We start from the raw sequence: 25,926 nt of genomic DNA on the forward strand, positions 1-25,926 counted from the left end.
ATTGAGTAGAACTATCACTCGTGGAAAAAAGCTGTTTTTATGTCTGGTTGTGGCTGCTTTGACAGTCCGGAGTCGCCTTCCAGAGGGAAGAGTTTGTGGCCAGGGTGAGAGGGGTCAGAGATGATCTTGCCCGCTCGCTTCCTGGCCCTTGCAGTGTACAGTTCGTCAATGGGGGGAAGGTTGCAGCCAACAACCTTCTCAGCTGTGCGAACGAAGCGTTGCAGCCTCCGGATAGAAGAGGGGAGCCCCCATTCTCTAAAGAATGAGGACATCTCGGGTGTCTTTATGGAACATCTCATCTTGGGCACAGATGCGGCATAGTCGGAGGAATAGTGGTGATTGGCTACACAGCTTGTGAGTAAGGATTGGTTACACAGCTTGTGAGTGAGGATTGGTTACACAGCTTGTGAGTGGGGATTGGTTACACAGACTCCTACAGAAGTTACCTGTTGACTTTAAACAATACAGAGACTGAGAATAAACCAGCCCTGTCCTCAGAGATTAGATCACGGAGCCTTTACCATGCAATCACTGTGCAGAGACTGACAAACACATCACCTGGCTTAGGTGTTGTGAAGTGAAAATCAACCGGTGAAGGTGAGCAGTTTCACTTTTGGAACGATTGGTGTAAAGATAGCAGCAAATAGTCTCAGGTTACATTTCAAAGTAACCCTGCAGCTTGCACGCTCCGGTGAGTCCTGCCAATTTTAAACCAGGAAGTAAAGGCTGAGGGATGGAGGCAGTTTGGAATCGTTTGTGGTGAGTGCATGCCCACAACTGAGGTGAGATTAAGGAATTGGGAAATTGCAATGAAAGTGGCAGAAGGAAAGGTATCCATGGAGTTTGGGGAATAAACGGGAAGCCCACACCGGAGTGAGGGAAGGGAATTATGGCACAGGGTGGGATTCAAAATCTGGTGTGAGTTTTCCCAGGCAAGGCTGATGACAGGATTCAGCACAGATCACTGAAACAAAGAGACTGATGATTTACAAATTTAATATTGTGTTGCTAAGTAACTAATAGTCATGAAAGTTTGAAGGTGTTTCCGACACTAAATTAAATGACCACGAGGCTGGAACAGTGAGCTTGCCACCAAAGATACTGGGAACTCTCAGCAGGTCAGGCAACACCTGAGGGGAGCAGATCGTAGTTTGGCTCCGAGATCTTTTGCAGAACTGGTTATTCGATTTCTAGGGCAATGTGAGACTCCAGACACCGGAAAATCTGCATCTGAAAGGGGAGTTGACAGCCACTTGTTTGGCAGTCATGGGTGTTTCAGTGCATTAATTGTTCAATATATTTTACCTTATTATCATGCAAGGCGCCGTATAAATACAGGTTTCTCTACTTTTGCACAGAGGACCGCTGCCTGGACCAATGAGGGAACCAGACCATGTAATTCACGCTGCTACACATCGACCCTGATCAGAGTGACTCCCCTCCCAGCAGCCTGTGGCAAGGCGTGAAAGCTACCATCCATTGGTCACCCTTCCTCCCTGAGCGGTGTGGCAGTCTGGGGTGGTGCCTGAGCTCAGAATGAGCAAAGTTCAGCAATTTGGACTGCTCCTCTGGAAGAACTACCTGTTGCAGGTGAGTGGACCAGGGCTGTATTGGTGGAGGAACAAGGACTGCAGGTTCCGGTTTACACTAAAGGAACAAGTGATAGAGTAACTCAGCGGTTCAGGCAGCATCTTTGAAGAACATAGATAGGTGATGTATTGGGTCGGGATATTTCATCACACTGATTGTGCGGTCGAAGAAAGCCCCTCTCCATACAATCATGGGACAGGTTTGGAGGGATATGGATCAAGCGCAGGCAGGTGGGACTAGTGTAGCTGGGACATAACATAACATAACAACACTTTATTGTCACTCGGCACAACACCGAGCGAAATTTCAGCAGTCACACAAAATACAGCAAAAAGAAAAGAACACAGGACACCCGACCCCAACACAAACATCCATCACAGTGACTCCAAACACCTCCTCACTGTGATGGAGGCAACAAAACTTCCCCTCTCTTCCCCCCGCACCCACGGACAGGCAGCTCGACCCCTACCGAGGCAAACGACACGCACAGCCCCCGCAAGGGGATGGAAGGCCCCCCGGCCGAGCCGCCCCGGGCACCGAAACGTCCCGCGGCCACACCGGGCGATGTTAAGTCCAACGGCCGAGCCGCACCGGGCACTGAAACGTCCCGCGGCCGAACAGCGCTGACGATGTTAAGTCCAGCGGCCAAGCCGCACCGGGCACTGAAACGTCCCGCGGCCACACCGGGCGATGTTAAGTCCAGCGGCCAAGCCGCACCGGGCATTGAAACGTCCCGCGGCCGAGCCGCACCGGGCACTGAAACGTCCCGCGGCCACACCGGGCGATGTTAAGTCCAGCGGCCAAGCCGCACCGGGCATTGAAACGTCCCGCGGCCGAGCCGCACCGGGCACTGAAACGTCCCGCGGCCACACCGGGCACTGAAACGTCCCGCGGCCACACCGGGCGATGTTAAGTCCAGCGGCCAAGCCGCACCGGGCATTGAAACGTCCCGCGGCCGAGCCGCACCGGGCACTGAAACGTCCCGCGGCCACACCGGGCACTGAAACGTCCCGCGGCCACACCGGGCGATGTTAAGTCCATGTTGGCTGGTGTGGGCAGGTTGGGCCGAAGGGGCTGTTTCCACACTGTATCACTCTATGACTCTATGACTCTGGTAATGTGTGAGAGTGCACTGGTCACACTCGACTGTCCCATGTGTATCTGTTCTCTGGGACTTTCTGTTGTCCAGTAAACACTGCAGCACCATTCACACTTCCACTGTCCGACCCTGTTCCCATCCTTCTCTCCACAGCTCCCACAGGGTTACCAATAGCCGTAGTTCTTGACAATTTGAAACACACTGGAGCATCTGTCATCCACCCCACGTGAACCCCCTAACCCCAGTAGTACGTGCGTGACCCCTACCCCTCACCAGCGCGTGGCTGCAGATTGTTCCCTCATTGCGGGTGGGAAAGCAGGGACTGGTCGATGACCTCTGCTGCAACAGAGAAGTTGGATTTAGTATGTGTTTCAGTAATATCTACCTTTAACAATCTTTCTTTTGTTTCAATGCAGAAACGTCAAGTGTTGGTCACCATTATTGAAATAGGCCTGCCACTTTTATTCACAACAATCCTTATCGTTCTAAGACAGCGAGTCAGCTCTGTCCAATATACCAATGCAACAATATACCCGCCCTTTAAAATTAATGATATCCCATATTTTCCCCAACATCCTTTTGCCAAATGGTATTTGGTTTATATTCCCTCCAATGTGACAGCCGTGGAGACAATCGCCAATTCAGTGAGAGACAGCCTGAGCAGGGTGGTTGGAGGTAAGTTCTGTACCAATGGCTGGTGGTCCCTTCTCTGGGGTGGGTCTTCTCTTGTGGCCTTGATGCTGTAGTTCAGTTGTAGGAACCGTCGGGGAATGAAAGCCGTACATGTCGAGCAAACGGTAGCTTTAATCATATCCATTGCAGCGTACCCTGACACAGTGGCTCAGGCAGCATCTCTGGAGAACATGGATAGGTGACGTTTCACAGAGTGCTGGAGTAACTCAGTGGGTCAGGCAACATCTCCGTAGAACATGAATAGGTGATGTTTCGGGTCAGGACCCTTCTTCAGACTGATTGTAGTGAGGGTGGGGCAGTACAAAGCCTGGCGAGTGATATGTAGATATAGGTAGATAGAGGAAAGAATGTAGGTGGGAGAGAAGGGGAGAAATAGGTGCAGATCCAGGTGGGGCATGGGGAGAGACAGAGAGGTTCGAGGGGAAGGGGTGGGGTTGCAGTTATCTAAACTTGGAGAATTCAATATTCTAATATCAATATCAAGGAAAAGGCTGAGATATTCCAACCTTGCAGTAGAGGCAGAGGAGTGAGGTTGGAGTGTAAGGGTGCGTCCAGTGGAGGTGGGGTGCAGGGGCTTTGTAGCCAGTTCCACCACAAGGCTCCTGAGGGAAGTAGGAGTCAGAGGGGAGGCCCAAAGGAAAGCAACCAAAGAACTTGCCAAAGCCACCGAACAGAGCAGTTATTGGCTGTGGCTGAAAAGAAGAGATGCTGTCTGGGCTGCCACGTGACCATCTAGAGGCTAACCATAAGATACACACCCATGTCTGATCATCCTGCGGTGGGCCTGCCTCGACTGAGGGTGTCTTGTGATAAAAGGCCGAAACACCCAGTGACGTTGAGGTACACAACTGAAGACGTGTCTGAATGGTAGCAACATCACCTAGTGGTCACCCCCAAGAACAACATCACCTAGTGGTCACCCCCAAGAACAACACCATGCGTCAATTGTAGTGCAAAACTTCAGGGATTGTAACAGCCAGTCCTACTAATCAATCAGTCTATGGCATAGACTGAGCAGTTTGCAATGTGTAGTCTTGTCGAATCCATGTAGTATCCATTCGTGTATTCTTTAGTATCTACTTGACCACTCTATGGAATAACTTAGAGCAGTGTATAATACCCATTGCTGCACACTTCAGCATTCATGGGAACCATCTACAATATGTGCAATAATTGCCTAAAATGGTAATCTCAAGGACTACAGGTGCTGAAAAATCTGGAAAAAAGATTAGAACAGCTGGAGAAATTGCGAGTCTGGCAGCATCCGTGGAGGGAATTGGACAGTCAGTATTAAGATCAAGACCTTGTATCTCAAGGGGAAGAGGCTGGTATAAAGAGGTGGGGGGAAGACTGCATTGGGCAGCAGTTTAGAAATAAGATGAATGTGTCAGAATATGCCAAGTAATTCTCTGGAAGTTAGTGAAGAAGATTTCACTTCATAATTATTGCAGTTGTAAAGTTTGCGTATCCTTGCATTTCTTCTTGACGACCAACTACTGCTTTCCACCTATCTGGTCTCTATGCACAGAGTTCCACAACTCCAAAAAGGATCAACTAATTTTAAGGGTGGCACAGTGGGGCAGTGGAAGAGTTGCTGCCTTACAGCACCAGAAACCCAGGTTCGATACTGATTACGGGTTCCATCTGTATGGAGGTTTATGTTCTCCCTGTGACCGCATGCGTTTTCTCCGGGTGCTGCAGTTTCCACCCACATTTCAAAGACATGCAAGTTTGTAGGTTAATTGGCTTCTGCAAATTGTAAATTGTCCTAGTGTGTAGGATAGTGCTAGTGCTAGTGATCACTGGTCAGGCCGAAGGGCCTGTTTCCATGTTGCATCTCTAAAGTCTCAAATTAATTTGCAAGGATGTCTGTACAATGATGACTTCTAGGAACTCATTTTGAAATGTTTTCGGTGAATTATGACATAACTTTTCTGGGCTTTATCTTGCACTAAACGTTATTTCCTTTTACCCTGTATCTGTACACAGGGTGGTTTGATTGTAATCATGTATAGCCTTTCTGCTGACTGTATAGCACGCAACAAAAAAGCTTTTTACTGCACCTCGGTAAACATGACAATAAACTATACTAAACAGTAGGTAGATACAGGTGAGGAGGAGTTGATTGGCAGTAAGAGTCAAGCGTTTAATTGTTATATGTACTGATATGGAACAATGAAATCGTTACTTGTAGCAGCTCAACAGGCCTGTAAACACAATACACATAGATAATACATAATAAACAAATAAATAATAAATTAATAACTTTAGACTGAAGAAGGGTCCCGATCCAAAACGTTACGTATCCATGTTCTCCTTAGATGCAGCCTGAACCACTAAGCTACTCCAGCACTTTTTGTGTCTTCAGTAGATTGTTTCCTGAGATGGAGACAAATAAATCATGAAAGTGGGGGCGGGTGGGTAAAGATTACAGAAATGGTCTAAATTAATTTGAGGGACGATTTTGGGTTAGTGGCAAAGTTGATGAGTGCCACACGTGTGCAGGAGGCAACACCACTGCAGTCAGTGATGTAATGGAGGAGTTGGAGCCAGAGTGCTGGAGTACCTGGTGCCAGAGTGCTGGAGTAACTCTGGAATGGACAGACAATGTATCAAATCAAGGCCCTTCTTCAGACTGTCAGGCCAGGGATAGACCTTGACTCACAGAAAGTTTGCTTTCCTTTGCAGTCCTGGGTTTCCATAAAGAAGCTCAGTTTGAAGAATTCATAAAATCTGGAAGTGGGATGGCCCAGACGGTATTGGCAGCTCTAGTGTTTGACCATGACTTTAAGCATCATGACGAGCGTTTACCACTACAGGTACGTGTTAAAGGGCAAGTCTGGACTATGTCCGTGATGCTGTACTGAGGAGAGATGTCAAAAGAAGACGTGTTCCTCCAGGCCGTCTGTTGTCTCAGGACCTCTGAGATGTTCTTCTGGCCATGAAGTGCCCTCAAGTGCTTGCGTGAACTCTCTCCAGCTTACACTGAGCAGTAAGGTTTGCTGAGTGTTTATGTGAAGATATTTGCATGATTAAAAGATGCAGCATGGAACCAGACCATTCAGCCCACAGAGTACACACCGACCATCGATCACCATTGGATGTTCAGTCACTCTACATCTCCATCCCCCACCAGGATGGTCTTAAAGCTCTCGTTTCTTCCTCGACTGCAGAATTAACCAATTTCCCTCTACCAACACACTTTTCCATCTAGCAGAGCTGGTCCTTACTCTTAATAACTTCTCCTTCGACTCCTCCCACTTCCTCCAAATCCAAGGCTTAGCAATGGACACTCGTATGGGCCCAGCTATGCTTGCCTCTTTGTAGGGTACAAATCCCCATCCCGAGCAATCCCCATTCCAGGTGTACACTGGCCCTATCCATGAACTATCTTTGCTACATTGACGACTGCATCAGGGCTACCTCCTGCACCCATGCAGAACTCATGGACTTCATTAACTTCACTACTAATTTCCATCCTGCACTCAAATTCACTTGGACCATCACCGACATCTCCCTACCATTTCTTGGTCTCACTGTCTCCATCACAGGAGATAGACTATAGACTGACATCTATTATAAACCTACTGACTACCACAGCTATCTAGACTATACGTCTTCCCACACTGCCTCCTGCAAAGACTCTATCCCCTACTCCCAATTACTCCGTCTACACCGCATCTGCGCCCAAGATGAGGTGTTCCATACCAGGATATCCGAGATGCCCTCATTCCTAAGGGAACGGGGATTTCCCTCTTCCATCATAGATGAGGCCCTTAATAAGGGTCTCCACGATATCCCGCAGCTTTGCTCTTGCTCCTCCTCCCCCAAGTCGTAACAGAGTATCCCTAGTCTTCACCTTTCACCCCATCAGCCGTCACATACAGCACATAATCCTCCAACATTTTCACCACCTCCAAGGGGATCCCACCACTAGCTACATCTTTCCATCTCCACCCCTTTCCGCTTTCCACAGAGACTGTTCCCTCCGCAACTTCCCGGTTAACTTGTTCCTTCCTGCCCAACACCCCCCCAACCCCCACCCCCGCAGATACTTTCCCCTGCAACGGCAGGAGATGCAACATCTGTCCCTATACCTCCTCCCTTAACTACATCCAAGGACAGTCTTTTCAGGTGAGGCAGAGGTTCACTTGCACCTCCTCCAACCTCATCTAATTTATCTGCTGTTCCAGGTGTGGACTATATATCGGCGAGATATATCGGCGCAGGCTCGGCGATCCTTTCGCTGAACACCTCTGCTCAGTCCGCCTAAACCTACCTGATCTGTCGGTTGCTAAACTCTTTCATTCCACCCCCCATTCCCACTTGGACCTTTCTGTCCTGGGTCGCCTCCATTGTCAGAGTGAAGCCCAGCGCAAATTGGAGGAACAGCCCTCATATTTTGTTTGGGCAGCTTACACCCCAGTGGTATGAATATTGACTTCTCAAATTTCAAGTAATCCTTGCTTTCCCTCTCTCTCCATCCCTCCCCCTTCCCAGTTCTCCGACCATTCTTACTGTCCCCAATTACATTTTATATCTGTTTGTTTTGTTGTCACCTTCTCCTAGCTAACGGTGATGTATTCTACATTTTCCTTGAACTCCATCTCTTTTGATGTCTTGTTGTCACACCTTACCCATCCTTATCTCTATGACTCTCTCTCCCCTAACACTCAGTCTGAGGAAGGGTCTCGACCCGAAACGACACCCATTCCTTCTACCCGGAGATGCTGCCTGTCCCACTGAGTTGCTCCAGCATTTTGTGTCTACCCATTCACATTAGTTCTATGTTATTCCACTTTTGCATCCGCTCCCTACGCACTCAGGCAATTCACAGAGGGCCAATTAACAGAAATACACACATCTTTGAATGTGGGGGGAACCGGAGCACCCGATGGAAACCCATGTGGTCACAGAGAGAATGTGCAAAATCGATAGACAGCACCTGAGGTCAGGATCCAACCCGGGTCTCTGGCGCTGTGTTTTTACATTCCCCCGGGATATTCAGTGATCTGTTAATCGACCAGGAAGCAGTGGCTAACCCCTTGGTTGCTGAAGTAAGTGATTGAAATTCAGCAGCTCAGAGTCTGGAACTGAGCAAAGGCCTGTGCCACACTTGCTCTAGTTTGTTTCAGTGAGGCTTTTATGGGGGTGGAGTGGATTGTGGGAGGAGTCGGTTCTTGGAGAGAGAGTCTGCATTCTCCAAGCAGAAGCCGCTGTTTTCACCAAGGCAGCAATTGCTTGTGCCCCAAACACCACAATGCTCCTCGAGAAAAACCAGGATCAAAATCTCCAGGTGTGTTGTTTTAATCTGTTTGAAGGAATCGCCCTCTTTGGAATGTCTTTGGTGTCTTGTGCACTCTGCCCGAGATTAGGTCCCATGAGGTTAATGTTCAAAGAAAGAATTGTTGGGATGTTATATCTGTTGCCATAGATCCTGCGTGGGTGGTGTCCTGAAGCTAATGTCCCGGCACATGGTCTGCTTGGTCACAGCCCTTGCCGACAACCTCAACCAGGAGTGGAGTGCTTTGTGCCCTGAACTCCAAGAGCAGAGTTGACATTGAGCATACCTGCCTTTCCCAACCAGCTCACCCCTGTGCAGCTGCAGAAGATTGTGTTACCTTTGGCCAGAGCATTCGGTACTAAGGGACGCAAACCACCAATCAGCCGGCCAAGCCCTCTGCCCATGTGAGCTGCTGTATTAACACCTGTGTGCTTCCAACGGGGGCTTTGAACCATGCCATTCCAGCCACTACCTATTTTATGGATTCCTTACAATTTTTTGTATGTTTATTATCGTCATGTGCACTGTGGTAGTGAAAAACTTTGTTTTGCATGCTATCCAAACAGATCAGAAAGTATTGTGTATGAATGCAATCGAGTCAAACTCAATTGCAATAGAGCAAAGGGGAAGATACAGAGTGCAGAATATAGTTGTAGCGCATCAGTTCCAAAGACAAAGTCCAATGTCTGCAATGGGGTAGAGGTGAATCAAACAGTACCTAAGCTTATGGATGTACGGTTCAGAAGCCTGATAACAGAGAGAAAGAAGCTTTTCCTGAGACAGGTGGTGTGTGCTTTTAAGCTTCTGTACCTTCAGCCAGATGGGAGCAGGGTGAAAAAAGAATGACTGAGGTGGGTCAAGTCTTTGATTATGTTGGCTGCTTTCCTGAGGCATTATGAAGTGTAGATGGAGTCACTGGTGGGGAGACTGGTCCGTGTGATGGACTGGGCTACAGTATCAGTTATGCATGTTCCCGGGAAGATTACGGGAAGGACGGCATTGTCACATAATTGTTGATTTTGTCTTTTTAGGTGAAGTACCATCTCAGATTTAAATACAGTCCTTGGAATGCACCCCTTGATGAAACCAGCACTTTCAATCCCAACGAAGATCGGAATTGGCAGACGGAGTACCTTTTCCCATTTTTCCAGCTGCCTGGACCACGGGAGCAGTATTTCAGGGATGGGGGTAGTCCAGGTGAGCTCACTATTGGTCATGAAGGTGCACAGAGATGTACCTCTGCCCTCTTCCCACTAGCATCCACTGTAATTCCCTTGGTAGTCAGGGTGTAAGAGTGTACGCTAACTCATTCTACTGCTGTTGTCCTCAGCTTGAGTCCCAAGATCCTTAGCAACAATAGGCTAGAGTTGCGGTAACCTGTGTTGAACGATGCAGATGTCGTTTTGCATTAATCATTAGTTATTGTATTATTAATGAATCTAAGATTTCATCTGCAGTGGGATGTGGAGGAACTCAGCAGGTTAGGCAGCATCTGTGGTGGAAATGGACAGGCAACGTTTCAGGCCATTACCTCTATGGATGCTGCCTGATCCACTGTGTTCCTCTAGCACTTTGTGTTGCTCAAGATTCTAGCATCTGCAGTTCCTTGTATCAGGATCATTTGTTAGCTTCACTTCTAGCTCCTGTCTCTAGACTGTTGAAGTTCAACCTTCTTGTTGGCAAGAGTTTGATCCCGTACAAGGATAATGTTAATTCCATCTAGTTTGTGTTCAATCCCAGTCCAGTCACAAGTGCATTCTACACCGATCAGCCAAAACATTATGACCACTGACAGGCAAAGTGAATAACATTGATTATCTTGTTACAATGGCACCTGTCAAGGGGTGGGATATATTAGGCAGCAAGTGAACAGTCAGTTCTTGAAGTTGATGTGTTGGATGCAGGAGAAATGGGCAAGAGTAAAGACCCGAGTGACTGACAAGGGCCAAATTGTTATGGTCAAACAACTGGGTCAGAGCATCTCTGAAATGGCAAGGCTTGTGGGGTGCTCCCAGTCAGCAGTGGTGAGTACCTACCAACAGTGGTCTGAGGAGGGACAAACCACAAACCGGTGACAGGGTGTTGGGCGCCCAAGGCTCATCGATGCGTGAGGGCAACGAAGGCTATCCCGTCTGGTCCGAACCGACAGAAGGTCTACTGTGGCACAAGTCACAGAAAATTTTAATGGTGGTCACAGGAGAAATGTGTCACAATACACAGTGCATCGCACCTTGCTGCGTATGGGGCTGCACACAGAGGACCAACAGCATATTAGGCAGGTGGTCATAATGTTTTGGCTCATCAGGTCATAATGTTTTGACTGATCGGTGTATGATGCCATCAAATGCACCCTAGGAATTCAGGCGAAGATTGGTGAGACAAACTACAAAGATAGAAACTATTTTCAGCTTCCCTTTCCCCAGCACCTTCCCTGACTTCCATTTCCCACTGTTTGCTATCCCCTTCCTCACTTTCCTTTCATAGAACATAGAACAGTGCAGCACGGGAACAAGCCCTTCAGCCCTCAATGTCTGTGCTGAACATGATGTCAAGACCAACACCTATTTGCCTGCACATGATCCTTATTCTTTCATTCCCTTCTTATCCATGTGCCTATCCAAAAGCCTCCGAAATGCCACTGTCGAATCTGCCTTCACAAACACCCATGGGAGCATGTTCCAGCAATCTACCACTCTTTGCCTTTAAACTTTGTCCCTCTTATCTTAAAGCTTTGCCCTCTCGTATTTAATATTTCCATCCTGTGAAAATGCTTTTGACTCGCTGCAATATCTATGCCTTTATAATTTCATATACTTCTATCAGGACTCGCAACTACCTCCAACGTTCCAGAGAAAAGTTTGTCCAACCACTTCCTGTAGCTAATACCCTCTAATCCAGGCGTCATTCCGGTAAACTGTGCACCCTTTCCAAAGCCTCCACATCCTTCCCGTAATGGGACTCTCTCCAAAATCCTGCCACTGTCGTCTACAGTTTCACCCACTTTATCAATTGACAAAAGGGGAGTTTCGAGTCTGCACATTTGACTAATTGTTCACTAACCTGAATTGCAATTTAGTCATTCTCAATTAGTTTGTGTTGAACAGCACAGATGTAGTTTTGCATTAGTCATTAGTTATTGCAATATTAATCTCTAAGATTTCATTTTTAGTGGTGATCAAAAAGATATTCCGAAAGCAATGATCTGAAAATTGTAAGCATGATTGAGAGGAGTCAATTTTATTTCTCCACAACAAGCTAGAACACCAACATAAATGTGAACGTTATGGGTGTAAATTTGATATTAGGCTATAATACCTGAGTGCAATGCGCAGTAGAGTGTACGTGATATTAATCAGGGCCAAAAGCTGATTGGATCCCAGCTGCCGCTACCCATTAAACGCAGCTGTTAAAGTGCCTCTCAAAGGCCTCTGATACCTTTCAGGTTGATCAGGTGTGCCAAAGTACCCTGTCACCTGCGGCAGTGATGAGTTGGGGCTGAAGGGAAAGTAAGACCTGGTAGAAGGTGTTCCCACTCTAAGGCAGAAGCTGGTTTTCATACTTTTATATTTTCGTCACAACTTAGAAGGACGCAAAACTGACAAACGTAGACTTGGAGCAGCTACTTGTGGCTTAATCTACATCTGATAAGTGGAGCCTTTCAATGAGACTAATGAGAGTTCAGTGGCAAATGTTTCCAATAGGGTGAAAGGTAAGGACAGCAAGTCCAGGATTCTCTAGATGTCAGGGGATTTGAAGAGCTTGATAAAGGGAAGCATGTGGCAGGTACAGGGAATGGAAAACATTGACTGGTGCAATGACACAAATGGAGAGCTGCTGCCTCAGACTCAAGAGAGCCAGATTCAATCTCGACCTTGAGTTTAGTTTAGTGTAGAGGCACAGCATGGAAACAGGCCCTTCGGCCCACCGAGTCCATACCGACCATCGATCACCCATTCTGACTAGTTCTGTAGCATCCCACTTTTGCATCCACTCCCTACACACTATGTGCTATTTACAGAGGGTCAATTAACCTGCAAACCCGCATATCTTTGGGATGTGACAGGAAACTGAAGCAGCCGGAGGAAACCCATAAAGTCACCGGGAGAATGTGCAAACTCCACAAAGACAGCACCCGAGGTCAGGATCAAACCCTGGTCTTTGGAGCTGTGAGGCAGCAGCTTTATCCACTCCACTACTGTGTCGCTCTGGGTTCTTTCTGTGTGTGGAGATTACACGTCCTCCTTGTACAACCTGGGGTTCCCTCAGATGCCACAGTTTCCTCTTACATCGCATAAAATGTGCCACTTGTTGGTTGATGGTCCACTGTAAATTGCCACTGGTGCGTAGTTGAATTGTAGAATCTGGAAGGATATGGGGAGAATAAAATGAGTGAGGCTGAGATTTGTGCTTGATGGCTGATGTGGACTCTGGCCTGTGGGTCAGTTTCCTTGCTGTGTCGCTCCACAACAGCAGAATGTGCAGAGGGTATTTCAAAACAAAATTAGGAATGCAATTATGTAATTACAAATCATCTCAGGACATTTTATTTTAAGAACAAGATGTTAAGCAGGGAAAGAGAGGGGTTTTTAAAAGGACAAAAAGGCCAATCTGTTTATGGACCCAGAGGAAGTGGGTAAGGGCTTCACTGAATACTTCTCATCTGTATACAATAAGGGGAAAGACAATGTAGATATCAAGGGGGAGGATGCGAATATTCCAGGGCATGTGAGCTTTGAAAAGGAGAATAATATTATTGTCAGGTGTACTGACGTACAGGGAAAACCTTTGTGTTGCATGCTATCAAAAAACAGATCAGACGTGTGATACATACAGTGCCCTCTGTAATGTTTGGGACAAAGACCCATCATTTATTTATTTGCCTTTGCACTCCACAATTTGAGATTTATAATAGAAAAAAATCACATGTGGTTAAAGTGCACATTGTCAGATGTTATTAAAGGGTATTTTTTATACATTTTGGTTTCACAATGTAGAAATGACAGCAGTGTTTACACCTAGTCCCCCCCATTTCAGGGCACCATAATGTTTGGGACACATGGCTTCACAGGTGTTTGTAATTGCTCAGGTGTGTTTAATTGCCTCCTTAATGCAGTTATAAGAGAGCTCTCAGCACTCGTCTATCCTCTAGTCTTCTCATCACCTTTGGAAACTTTTACTGCTGTTTATCAACATGAGGACCAAAGTTGTGCCAATGGAAGTCAAAGAAGCCATCATGAGACTGAGAAATAAGAATAAAACTTAGAGACATCAGGCAACAGGCTTATTAAAATCAACTGTTTGAAACATCATTAAGAAGTAAGAGAGCACTGGTGAGCTTACTAATCGCAAAGGGACTGGCAGGCCAAGGAAGACCTCCACAGCTGATGTCAGAAGAATTCTCTCGATAATAAAGAAAAATCCCCAAACACCTGACCGACAGATCAGAAACACTCTTCAGGAGTCAGGTGTGGATTTGTCCATGACCACTGTCCGCAGAAGACTTCATGAACAGAAATACAGAGGCTACACTGCAAGATGCAAACCACTGGTTAGCTGTAAAAATAGTGGCCATGTTACAGTTTGCCAGGAAGTATTTAAAGAGCAACCACAGTTCTGGAAAAAGGTCTTGTGGACAGATGAGACGAAGATTAACTTATATCAGAGTGATGGCAAGAGCAAAGTATGGAGGAGAGAAGGAACTGCCCAAGATCCAAAGCATACCACCTCATCTGTGAAACATGGGGGTGGGGGTGTTATGGCCTGGGCATGTATGGCTGCTGAAGGTACTGGCTCACTTATCTTCATTGATGATACAACTGCTGATGGTAGTAGAATAATGAATTCTGAAGTGTTTAGACACATCCTATCTGCTCAAGTTCAAACAAATGCCTCAAAACTCATTGGCCGGCGGTTCATTCTACAGCAAGACAATGATCCCAAACATACTGCTAAAGTAACAAAGGAGTTTTTCAAAGCAAAAAAATGGTCAATTCTTGAGTGGCCAAGTCAATCACCCGATCTGAACCCAATTGAGCATGCCTTTTATATGCTGAAGAGAAATCTGAAGGGGACTAGCCCCCAAAACAAGCATAAGTTAAAGATGGCTGCAATACAAGCCTGGCAGAACATCACCAGAAGACACCCAGCAACTGGTGATGTCCATGAATCGCAGACTTCAAGCAGTCATCGCATGCAAAGGATATGCAACAAAATACTAAACATGACTACTTTCATTTACATGACATTGCTGTGTCCCAAACATTATGGTGCCCTGAAATGGGGGGGGACTATGTATAAACACTGCTGTAATTTCTACATGGTAAAACCAAAATGTATAAAAATGGCCTTTATTAAAATCTGACAATGTGCACTTTAACCACATGTGATTTTTTTCTATTACAAATCTCAAATTGTGGAGTACAGAGGCAAATAAATAAATGGTGGGTCTTTGTCCCAAACATCATGGAGGGCACTGTAGATGCGATCTAGTCAAATTCAAGTACAATAGATGAGTTAATGTTAATGAGTTTAGTTTACTGCCACGTGTACCGAGGTAGTCAGCCGAAAGGCAATACATGATTACATTCGAGCCATCCACAGTGTACAGATACATGATAAAGGAAATAATGCAAATAACATTTAATACAAGATAAAGCCAGTAAAGTAGGATCAAAGATGAGTCCGAGGGCCTCCAATGTGGTAGATATGTAGTTCAGGACTGCTCTCTAGTTGTTGGTGGGATGGTTCAGTTGTACGATAACAGCTGGGAAGAAACTATCCCTGAATCTGGAGGTGTGCGTTTTCACACTTCTATACTCTTTGGTTCGTGGGAGAGGGGAGAAGAGAGAGTGGCCAAGGTGCGACTTGTCCTTGATTATGCTGGTGGCTTGAATGGTGGCCGATATTACCTGAATGGTGGCCGATTAGGAGAAGAGGAGATGCAACGAGACCTGGGTGTCGTGGTACACCAGTCATTGAAAGTAGGCATGCAGGTGCAGCAGGCAGTGAAGAAAGCGAATGGTATGTTGGCATTCATAGCGAGGGGATTTGAGTATAGGAACAGGGAGGTTCTGCTGCAGTTGTACAGGGCATTGGTGAGACCACACCTGGAGTATTGCGTACAGTTTTGGTCTCCTAATCCGAGGAAAGACATTCTTGCCATAGAGGGAGTACAGAGAAGGTTCACCAGATTGATTCCTGGGATGGCAGGACTTTCATATGAAGAAAGACTGGATAGACTCGGCTTGTACTCGCTGGAATTTAGAAGATTGAGGGGGGATCTTATAGAAACTTACAAAATTCTTAAGGGGTTGGACAGGCTAGATGCAGGAAGATTGTTCCCGATGTTGGGGAAGTCCAGATCCAGGGGTCACAGTTTAAGGATAAGGGGGAAGTCTTTTAGGACCGAGATGAGAACGTTTTTTTTCACACAGAGTGGTGAATCTGTGGAATTCTCTGCCACAGAAGGTAGTTGAGGCCAGTTCATTGGCTATATTTAAGAGGGAGTTAGATGTGGCCCTTGTGGCTAAAGGGATCGGGGGTATGGAGAGAAGGCAGGTACGGGATACTGAGTTGGATGATCAGCCGTGATCATATTGAATGGCGGTGCAGGCTCGAAGGGCCGAATGGCCTACTCCTGCACCTATTTTCTATGTTTCTTGCCGAGGCAGCAAATAGGAAGATACAGAGTGCAGATTATTGCTCTCATCATTGTAGCGCACAAGTTCCAGAGACAAAATTCAATGTCTGCGATGAGGTTGAGATGAATCGGACAGTACCCTAGCTTATGGTTGGACCGTTCAGAAGCCTGATGGCAGAGGGGAAGAAGCTGTTCCAGATGTATTAGATGTCTTAGCAGACATAGAGGTGAAGGAATCGCCAGTGGATAAGATGTATCACAGGCTGTTAAGGGATGTGAGGTGAGTGTATGCTTTGGTTTCGTCAAGGCTATTACCGCGAGGGATTCCTGGCCACTCAGTTTGCGACGGACAAAGCCATCATCAAGTACCACGCCAGTGCGGAGAAAGCTGGTTTGCTGAGCTCTCTGTCGGTGCAGATGCTGCGGTTCCCGTTCCCCCCCTATTTGGACGATGTCTTCATCCTGGCCATCCAGACCCAACTCTCGCTGCTGGTCATGTTGAGCTTCACCTACACTGCGCTCAACGTCACCAAAGCCATTGTGCTGGAGAAAGAGACCAAGCAGAAGGTAAGATGCAGGGAGATTATGAGGCAGCATGTGGATGAAAGGAATGGAAATGGGGCGGGTTCCAGGTACAGCGAGTGAGTTGTGGATCACGGAGGGAGTGTGTTGTGGATCGCAGGGGGAGTGTGTTGTGGATCGCAGGGGGAGTGAGTTGTGGATCGCAGGGGGAGTGAGTTGTGGATCAGGGGAGATGGTTCTAGATTGGGAAGAGGGGTTCTAGATTGGGGCGAGGGTTCTGGATCAATTCTGGAATGGGAGACGAGTCAAGAATGTTTTATTGTCATCTGTCCTGAAACACAACAATTAGATTCTTACGTGTAGCAGCTTGTGTTTCTGAATCGGGGTGAGGGCCAGGCTCTGAATCGGGGTGAGGGCCAGGCTCTGATCGTGGTGAGGGGGTGCTGGGACCGATGGCCGGACACATTCTTGGCCTGGGATCAGTGTGTGCCGCACTCTCCCAGAACATGTCCTGGAATAGGCAACCACGCAGGTTTTGGAGTCAGTGACTGGATGCATTCTGGATGGAATCCATCCACAGTCTAAGAATAAAGGGGAGGCCTTTTAAAACTGAGGTGAGAAGAAACTTTTTCACCTAGAGAGTTGTGAATTTGTGGAATTCTCTGCCATAGAAGGCAGTGGAGGCCAATTCACTGGATGAATTTAAAAGAGTTAGATAGAGCTCTAGGGGCTAGTGGAGTCAAGGGATATAGGGAGAAGGCAGGCACAGGTTACTGATTGTAGATGATCAACAATGATCACAATAATTGGCGGTGCTGGCTGGAAGGGCCAAATGGCCTCCTCCTGCACCCATTTTATGTTTCTATGGATCCACTAATGAGGCCGGTTCTGGACATGGTCACCAGGCCTGTTCTCAATCCAGTCAGTGGGTGCGTTCTGCAATTGATTACGGGATTTACCTAATAATTGTTACCGGCCCCTTCTCATCAGTGATGTGTAAAGCCGCTGATATGGTGATGAGATGCAACGTGACCTGCCTTTGTTCCCTCAGGAATATATGAAGATGATGGGACTGAACAATTGGCTGCACTGGCTGGCCTGGTTCCTCAAGTTCTACCTTTTCCTCGTTAGTTCAGTTTTTCTCATGACTGCCCTGCTCTGTATAAAGGTAGGTGTCTGCTTTAAGCCTTTCTTTACTTTCCACATTTCCATTCATGCACCAAGGAGGCACTGTTCTGTCAAAGGGGCAGTAGTTTAGATTAGTTTATTGTATTGGGTATAGGTATAGTGAAAGGCATTTTTTTGCGTGCTATCCAGTCAGCGGAAAGATTATACATTATTACAATCGAGCCGACCATGGTAATGATATATGTAAGAATAAATACCATAAGGAGTGTAAAACAGCAGAATGATGCAATGATTAATGCTATCTGTGTAGTGCAAAAATTAAACTGCAATAGCAGAATCACAAGTTGAGATAGAGTTAAGAGAAAGAGTACATCGCAACATCTGTGGGAAAGGGTGTGAAAGAGGTGATCGGTTCAGGAATCTGATTGCAGTGGGGAAGAAGCTGATCTTACGTCTGGACATCCGGGCTTTAAAGCTCTTGTACCTTCTACCAGAAGGTAGAAGAGAGAAAATGGAATGGCCAGAGTGCCATGCATCCTTGACAATATTTCCAGCCTTTTTAGGAAGGAAGTGCAGATGCTGGTTTATACCGAAGATAGACACAAAGAGCTGTAGTAACTCAGCAGGTCAGGCAGCATCTCTGGAAAAAAAGAATGGGTGACATTTTGGGTCAGAACTCTTCTTCAAACTGAAAGTAGAGAGGTGGGGGAACTGATAGTCCCAGCATTCCTGATGCATCACACCAAGAAGATGGATTGGATAGAAGGAAGTAACGAGCCTGGGATGGACTGGGCTATGTTCACCACACTGCAGGTTCAGGCAGTCAAGAGCAGTGCAGCTGCCATTCCAGGTTGAGATGCATTCCATCGGAACAGTTTCCATATTGTCTCTGGAAGTTTGAGAGAATCCTTGTGGACATGCTGAACCTTCTCGGATGCTAAGGAAAGGATAGCTGTAGAATGGGCTGTGGGGCAGGTGGGGGAAGAGGGAGTGGATTTGGAGCAAAAGGATCAGAGCTAATGCTGATGTGGAACTAATGCAGAAATGGGATTGTTGCTATGATGTCTGGGTATGGAGGGTCGAAAGGAGGTCGACAGTTAAAAGTTAAAAGACATGAATCGGAAAAGTTTGGAGGGTACAGATCAGGCACAGGCAGATGGGACTAGCACAAGCAACTCGGTCGGCACGGATCTGTAGCGCTGAACAGCCTGTTTCTGTGATGTAGCATGATGACTCTAATGGTTTTAACACTTCCCTCGGCAGCTGCTGAAGCACAGAGCGGTCCTGCAAAACAGCGACCCCACATTGATATTCTTCTTTCTGCTACTCTTTGCCGTGTCCACAATTTCGTTCAGCTTCATGATCAGTGTGTTCTTCTCCAAAGGTAAGTGAGGCGACATGTTCCCAGTGAGAATGACCAGACCAGCCACGTAAACTCCGTCCGAGTGACCAAACTAATTTATTAAATTCCTGTTTGTTCGTGGTCTTGCAGATCAGTGAACTTTACATCAGTGGTAGGGAAGTTATTGGAGAAGATTTTTGGGGATAATATTTATTCACATTTGGAAAAGTATGGACTTATTAGGGATAGTCAGCATGACATTGTACGGGGGAGATCATGTCTCAAATTTGATTTGAATTTTTTGATGATGATTGAGGATGGGGCAGGATTTTGCCTACATAGATTTGAGTAAAGCATTTGACGAGGTCCCTTGTGGTAGGCTGATCCAGAAGATTAAGTCACATGGGATCCATGGTGAGTTGGTAAATTGGATCCAAAAATGTCTGGGTCATAGAAGACAGAGGATATTGAGGGTAGTTTCCTGACTGAAAGTGTACAAGGATCAGTGTTGTGATCTCTGTTTATTATACATAGCTTGCCCTCAGTAGGCGGGTTGGCTGGTTATTCTGCGGCTGAGACTTGGCTCCATCTGCCCATCATCGTCACATCACCCACCACCCTCCGCCTCATCTCTCCCCCTGGCTACCCTACCTCAGCGCTCACATCCTATTGCAAGGTCTCAAACCAAAACATCATCCGTTACTCTCCATCCACATATACAGCCTGATACTGAGTTCCTCCAGCTTTTGCTTTTTATCACCACCTGCAGGTCCCCCTGCAAGTCGCATGCCATTGTGACCTGGAAACATATCACTGTTCCTTCATTGTTGCTCAATCTAAATGCTGAAACTGCCTACCTGGCCCACCCCCACCTGTCATGAGCAGATGTGGGATGGGCAATAATGCTGGCTTTGGGGGTGATGGCAGGGCCTCGTGGTCCTTGGCCTGTCTGTGTGGGAAGGTTTTGTGTGCGTGTGATTCCTATCTGCTTCCTTCATGTATTTCAGCCAATGTAGGTGCAGCGGTCAGTGGATTCCTGTACTTCCTCATGTACATCCCCTACTTTTTCATCATCCCACGTTATCACTCTATGACCTTCTCCCAGAAAATAGCGTCATGCTTATTATCCAATGTTGCAATGGCACTGGGCTGTCAGCTAATTGGCATGTTCGAAGGCAAAGGTAAGAAGTTTGAGAAAGTTTTTGATTCATTTGTCGTGGAGCCATAACTTTGTCACCCTGTCTAAGCCAACCATCATGCCTATCTATACTAATCCCATTTGCCTGCATTCATTCCATAGATGTCTATGCTCTGCATAGGAAGGAACTGCAGATGTCGGATTACACTGCAGATGGACAAAAAATGCTGGGGTAACTCAGTGGGTCATGCACCATCTCTGGAGAAATGGAATAGGTGACATTTTGGTGACATTTTCCGTCTGAACCGCTGAGTTACTCCAGCATTTTGTGTGTATTTCCTTCTATGCTCTGTTCATTCAGGTACCTGTCCTGATGCCTCTTAAATGTGTTGTTCATGCCTCCACCACCTTCTCTGGCAACTCATTCCAGACCCCAACTACTCGTTGTCAGAAAGAACTAACCCTTCGATCCCCTTTAAATCGACTCCTTCGCACCTTAAACCTACGGCCTCTAGGTTTGGGCACTCCTACCATGGGAAAGAAACTCTGGCTATCTATATTATTAATACGTCTATCATATCACCTCTCTGCTTTCTTCACTCCAGGGAAAGCAGACCAGCCTGGCCACCCTCTCCTTACAACCCAAACCCTCCAACTCACTAACATCCTTGTGAATATTGCTGAGCTGAGAAGGTTGTTGGCTGGAACCTTCCCCCCATTGACGAACTGTACACTGCAAGGGCCAGGAAGCGAGCGGGCAAGATCATGTCTGACCCCTCTCACCCTGGCCACAAACTCTTTGAAGCACTTCCCTCTGGAAGGCGACTCCGGACTGTCAAAGCAGCCACAGCCAGACATAAAAACACCTTTTTTCCATGAGTGATAGTTCTACTCAATAACCAAAGTCTGTAGTCTCTTTTTTACTCTGGTTTATTTTCACCCACATGTTTAGACCGTAACGGAGTATCCTTATTGTTTTGATGTGTTTATGCTTTATTCTTAATTGTTAACTGTATGTTTGTGTTGTCATTTGTGAGGGGAGCACCAAGGCACATTCCTTGTATATGCATACTTGGCCAATAAACATTCATTCATTCATTCAATATTTTTCTGCACATTGTTTAATTTAACCATGACTTTCCTACAGTGTGGTGACTAGAGCTGCATGCAGTGCTCCAGGTGTTGCTGAACCAACGTTCTGCACAACTAACATTACGGACTAACTCTTATACTCAGTGCGTGTGTACAGTCATTTCTTTGACTGGATGGCATGAAACAAAAACTTTTCACTGTACCTCGGTACACATGACAATAATAAACTAAACTAAACTAGACATGGGAATAGTGAGATCAGTGAGGGATATGCTAAGATTGTAGGGCATTTCAATATTAAGGAGAAGGTGTTGGGACTCTTGCAGAACATTAAGGTGGCTAAATCCCCTGGCCTAATGGGATTGATTCCCATTATTGAGAGAAGCAAGAGAGAAGAATGACAGATACAGTATCTTTGTATCCTCTCCAGCCACAGGTAATGTCCCGAAGATCTGGAGATTGGCCATTGTTTATCCTTTGTTTAAGAAGGTCAATGGCAGTAATCCATGGAATGACCCCACACCCACACTGTTCCCCATAGCTTGGTGACCTTAATAACCTTAGTGGAGAAACAAGAAACTGCAGATACTGGAACCTTGAGCAAACACCAAAGAGCTGGAGTAACTCAGATGTTCCGACAGCCTCAATGGAGGAAATGGACAGATGACGTTTTGGGTTGAGACTCTTCTTCAGACAGGAAACGTCGCCTATCCTTTCCCTCCACAGATGCTGCCTTGTGTCTCAGTTCCAGTCTATTGCAAGCAACCGGTTTCATCCCAGGCTTCTTCCAACATTTGCAAAACAATGCTTATAAATAATTATAGACAATAGACAATAGGTGCAGGAGGAGGCCATTCGGCCCTTCGAGCCAGCACCGCCATTCAATGTGATCATGGCTGATCATTCTCAATCAGTACCCCGTTCCTGCCTTCTCCCCATACCCCCTAACTCCGCTATCCTTAAGAGCTCTATCTATTCTATGCATTCAGGGAATTGGCCTCCACTGCCTTCTGAGGTAGAGAATTCCACAGATTCACAACTCTCTGACTAAAAATGTTTTTCCTCATCTCAGTTCTAAATGGCCTACCCCTTATTCTTAAACTGTGGCCCCTTGTTCTGGACTCCCCCAACATTGGGAACATGTTTCCTGCCTCTAACGTGTCCAACCCCTTAATAATCTTATACGTTTCGATAAGATCTCCTCTCATCCTTCTAAATTCCAGTGTATACAAGCCTAGTCGCTCCAGTCTTTCAACATATGACAGTCCCGCCATTCCGGGAATTAACCTAGTAAACCTACGCTGCACGTCCTCAATAGCAAGAATATCCTTCCTCAAATTTGGAGACCAAAACTGCACACAGTACTCCAGGTGCAGCCTCACTAGGGCCCTGTACAACTGCAGAAGGACCTCTTTGCTCCTATACTCAACTCCTCTTGTTATGAAGGCCAACATTCCATTGGCTTTCTTCACTGCCTGCTGTACCTGTATGCTTCCTTTCAGTGACTGATGCACTAGGACACCCCGATCTCGTTGTACGTCCCCTTTTCCTAACTTGGCTAAGGTGAAGAAAGAGGATGTCTACAGAGCAGGAAGTGGGGATGTGGCCTTCCCAGTTCGTGGCAGGAAAAAAATATTCATTCTAAGGCTTGAGCATTTTGTGTGGCCAGTTTACTTCCTGATTTTCTGTGTTTGTTTGAAGGTACGGGTATTCAATGGTCAAACATTAACCATTCGGTCACCGTGGATGACAATTTCACCATTTTTGATGTGATTGGCATGCTGATATTTGATTCCTTGTTGTATGGTCTGATCACCTGGTATGTGGAGGCAGTGTTCCCAGGGGAGTACGGAATACCCGAGGTCTGGTACTTTTTCATCTTGGTAAGTCGTTTCAAAACATTGAATTACATTGAAGTTGCAGCAAGTTGTAGTCGGAGTGCAAGTTGTAGTCAGAGTGCGGTCTATACCTCCATGTCTCCATATTCCTTATTCCTTTACCCACCCGACTCACCCATCATTAACTGTTGCCCAGGTCTCTGCTCCAGTCACAACACCCACATTCAGCTGGGCCTGATCTTCCAGCCTCACCATTGAGCAAAACACAGTGTTCTGCAGTAGCGCAGTGGGTCAGGCAGCATCTGTGAAACTCCACACCAATAATTTGTATTTTACAACACCCATTATCCTAATAAAATATCCAAGGGTGCCGCACAGCGTTGTTATCAAGCAAGGACAGAAAACCCATGAAGTAGCAAACAGCTACATAGACCATGGAAATAGGCCCTTCGGCCCAACTCCTCCATACTAAGTAAGTTGCCTAACCAGCTAGGTCAAGCAGCATCAGCTGAAAAGTCATCAACCTCAAATTGTGGGTGGCACGGTGGTGTAGCTGGTAGAGCTGCTGCCTCCCAATGCCAGAGACTCGGGCTCAATCCTGTCCGCGGGTGCTGCCTGCGTGGAGTTCACACGTTCTCCCTGTGACCAAATGGGTTTCCTCCAGGTGCTTCCTCACACATCCCAAGGATGTGCAGGTTTGTAGGTAAATTGACCTCTGTAAAATGCCTTTAGTGTGTAGGGAGTGGATGAGAAAGTGGGATAACAGAGAACCAGTGTGAACAGGTGATTGACGGTCGGAGTGGATTCAGCGGGCCGAAGGCCCAGTTACCATGCTGTGCCTTTCAATCAATTCCATCAGTCAATCAGTTTAACTCTCTGTCAATTCCACAGTATTTTATCTCAAGCATTTTCCGTTTTTCTTTCAGATTTCTAGTCCCTATTTTTTAATTTACTTTTCATGTCTTCTCAAACAACATTGACACAATGTCACAAGGAGATATTCAGCAGGTAATTAAGCCAGGGTAATGTGCTTTAACCTGTGGTGTCTCCCCAGCCCTCGTATTGGCTCAGGACCCCGAGAACCATGTACGTCAAAGTCAGCAGTGAGGAGGAGGTGGAGCCTGAGACTGCCCAGCACAGCGAGTTCATTGAGGACGACCAGTCTTATATTGAGCCTGGGATCAAAATCAAAAACTTATGCAAGGTAAAGTCTGGCTGAGATGTGGGTGTTGGCCCAAGCTCTTGCTCAATCAGAATTGGATGATATATGCCCAATCCTCAATATGCCCAGAAAAGGCAGAGAATAAAATAATTTGGTGTGAATGGGTGTGTGAAGCTCGGTGTGGGCCAAAGGGCCTGTGTCTGTGCTGTCTGTAACAGGTTGGGCTCAAGGGTCTGAATGAAGTTTGAGGCAAACCTAAAGACACCAATGTCCATGTGAACTGAGCTTTCTGCAGATGCCAGCTGATACATCTGCATTCTGCAGGTATTCAGCACCGGAAACCAGATGAAGATAGCAGTTTCCCGTCTGACTGTGAACATGTACAAAGGACAGATCACGGTGTTGCTGGGCCACAACGGAGCAGGGAAGTCCACCACCCTGTCCATGCTGACTGGTGAGCCCAGGATATTACACTGCTCTCTGGGCGAATAAGGGAGGCAAGAGGGGAGGGAGAGCAGGGTTCTTTTACAGTTGTTGAAATTATTTAGCATTTGTAGAGGTCAGGGAGGGGAAATGGTGGACCTTAGAGCAATGATAGAAGGGCAATGGGCTTTAATAGTGGGAGATGGGGAGTCCATGTCCGAAGCATTAGGAGGGCAAGTCCATGATCCTACGATGGCCAAAGGCACCCTGAAGGCAATGGCGAATTTCATGGTGGGACGTGGTCTATGTTTTCCAAGAGCATATTGTGGAAAGTGCTGGAGAACCACTACCAATGTTGCTGCTGCAAATCCTCCACATCCACTGCAAGATTTAGGTTTATTATTGTCATGCGTACCGAGAGGTACAGTGAAAAGCTTTGTTTTGCATTCTATCCGAACAAATCATATACACGATACATACAATCAGGTCAAACTCAAGTACAATAGGTAGAACAAAGGAGAAGATGCAGAGTGCAGAATATAATTCTCAGCATTGTAATGCATCAGTTCCATAGATAAAGGTCAGTGTCCACAAAAGGGTGGAGGTAAATCGGACAATACCCTAATTAATGGAAGGACCGTTTTTGATCATATCCAGTCTGGTCTGATGCACAGGTGCACCTCCGACACCAAACTCCCAAAACCAACACTCCTCAGAGTGATACTCTTGCTCCATCATAGCAGGAGATTACCAAGACAGAAGAAGTGAATCAAAGATGTTCTCAAAGCCTCCTTGAAATAATTGCAGCATCCAACCATTTCCTGGGGACCTTCGCCCCACGACTACTCAAGGTGAAAGAATAGCTTTTGGGATAGTGTTGGGCACTTTGAGCCCATTTGTCGAGAGACTGGGGTAAATGGTAGAGGAAGCATCCAGTCTCTTCCTCCCCCTCTCCCCCAACCATCCCATCAAGCCC

General features: G+C 46.5%; 1 protein-coding gene across 1 annotated transcript in view; it reads left to right on the plus strand.

The window, feature by feature from the left end:
* Positions 1 to 1,487: 1,487 nt before the first annotated feature.
* The window catches only part of abca3b (ATP-binding cassette, sub-family A (ABC1), member 3b), a 47,992-nt gene continuing 23,553 nt past the window's right edge, over positions 1,488 to 25,926 (plus strand). The window contains exons 1-11 of the mRNA XM_078418518.1: positions 1,488 to 1,590; positions 3,106 to 3,364; positions 6,071 to 6,201; positions 9,698 to 9,863; positions 16,613 to 16,872; positions 17,879 to 17,995; positions 19,219 to 19,339; positions 20,305 to 20,478; positions 23,229 to 23,410; positions 24,420 to 24,569; positions 24,852 to 24,981. Of these exons, the coding sequence (XP_078274644.1) occupies positions 1,537 to 1,590; positions 3,106 to 3,364; positions 6,071 to 6,201; positions 9,698 to 9,863; positions 16,613 to 16,872; positions 17,879 to 17,995; positions 19,219 to 19,339; positions 20,305 to 20,478; positions 23,229 to 23,410; positions 24,420 to 24,569; positions 24,852 to 24,981 (1,744 nt within the window). The 5' untranslated portion in view covers positions 1,488 to 1,536. The remainder of the gene's footprint in view (positions 1,591 to 3,105; positions 3,365 to 6,070; positions 6,202 to 9,697; positions 9,864 to 16,612; positions 16,873 to 17,878; positions 17,996 to 19,218; positions 19,340 to 20,304; positions 20,479 to 23,228; positions 23,411 to 24,419; positions 24,570 to 24,851; positions 24,982 to 25,926) is intronic.

This window comes from Rhinoraja longicauda, chromosome 21, assembly GCF_053455715.1.
Source record: "Rhinoraja longicauda isolate Sanriku21f chromosome 21, sRhiLon1.1, whole genome shotgun sequence".
Lineage (NCBI taxonomy): Eukaryota > Metazoa > Chordata > Chondrichthyes > Rajiformes > Arhynchobatidae > Rhinoraja > Rhinoraja longicauda.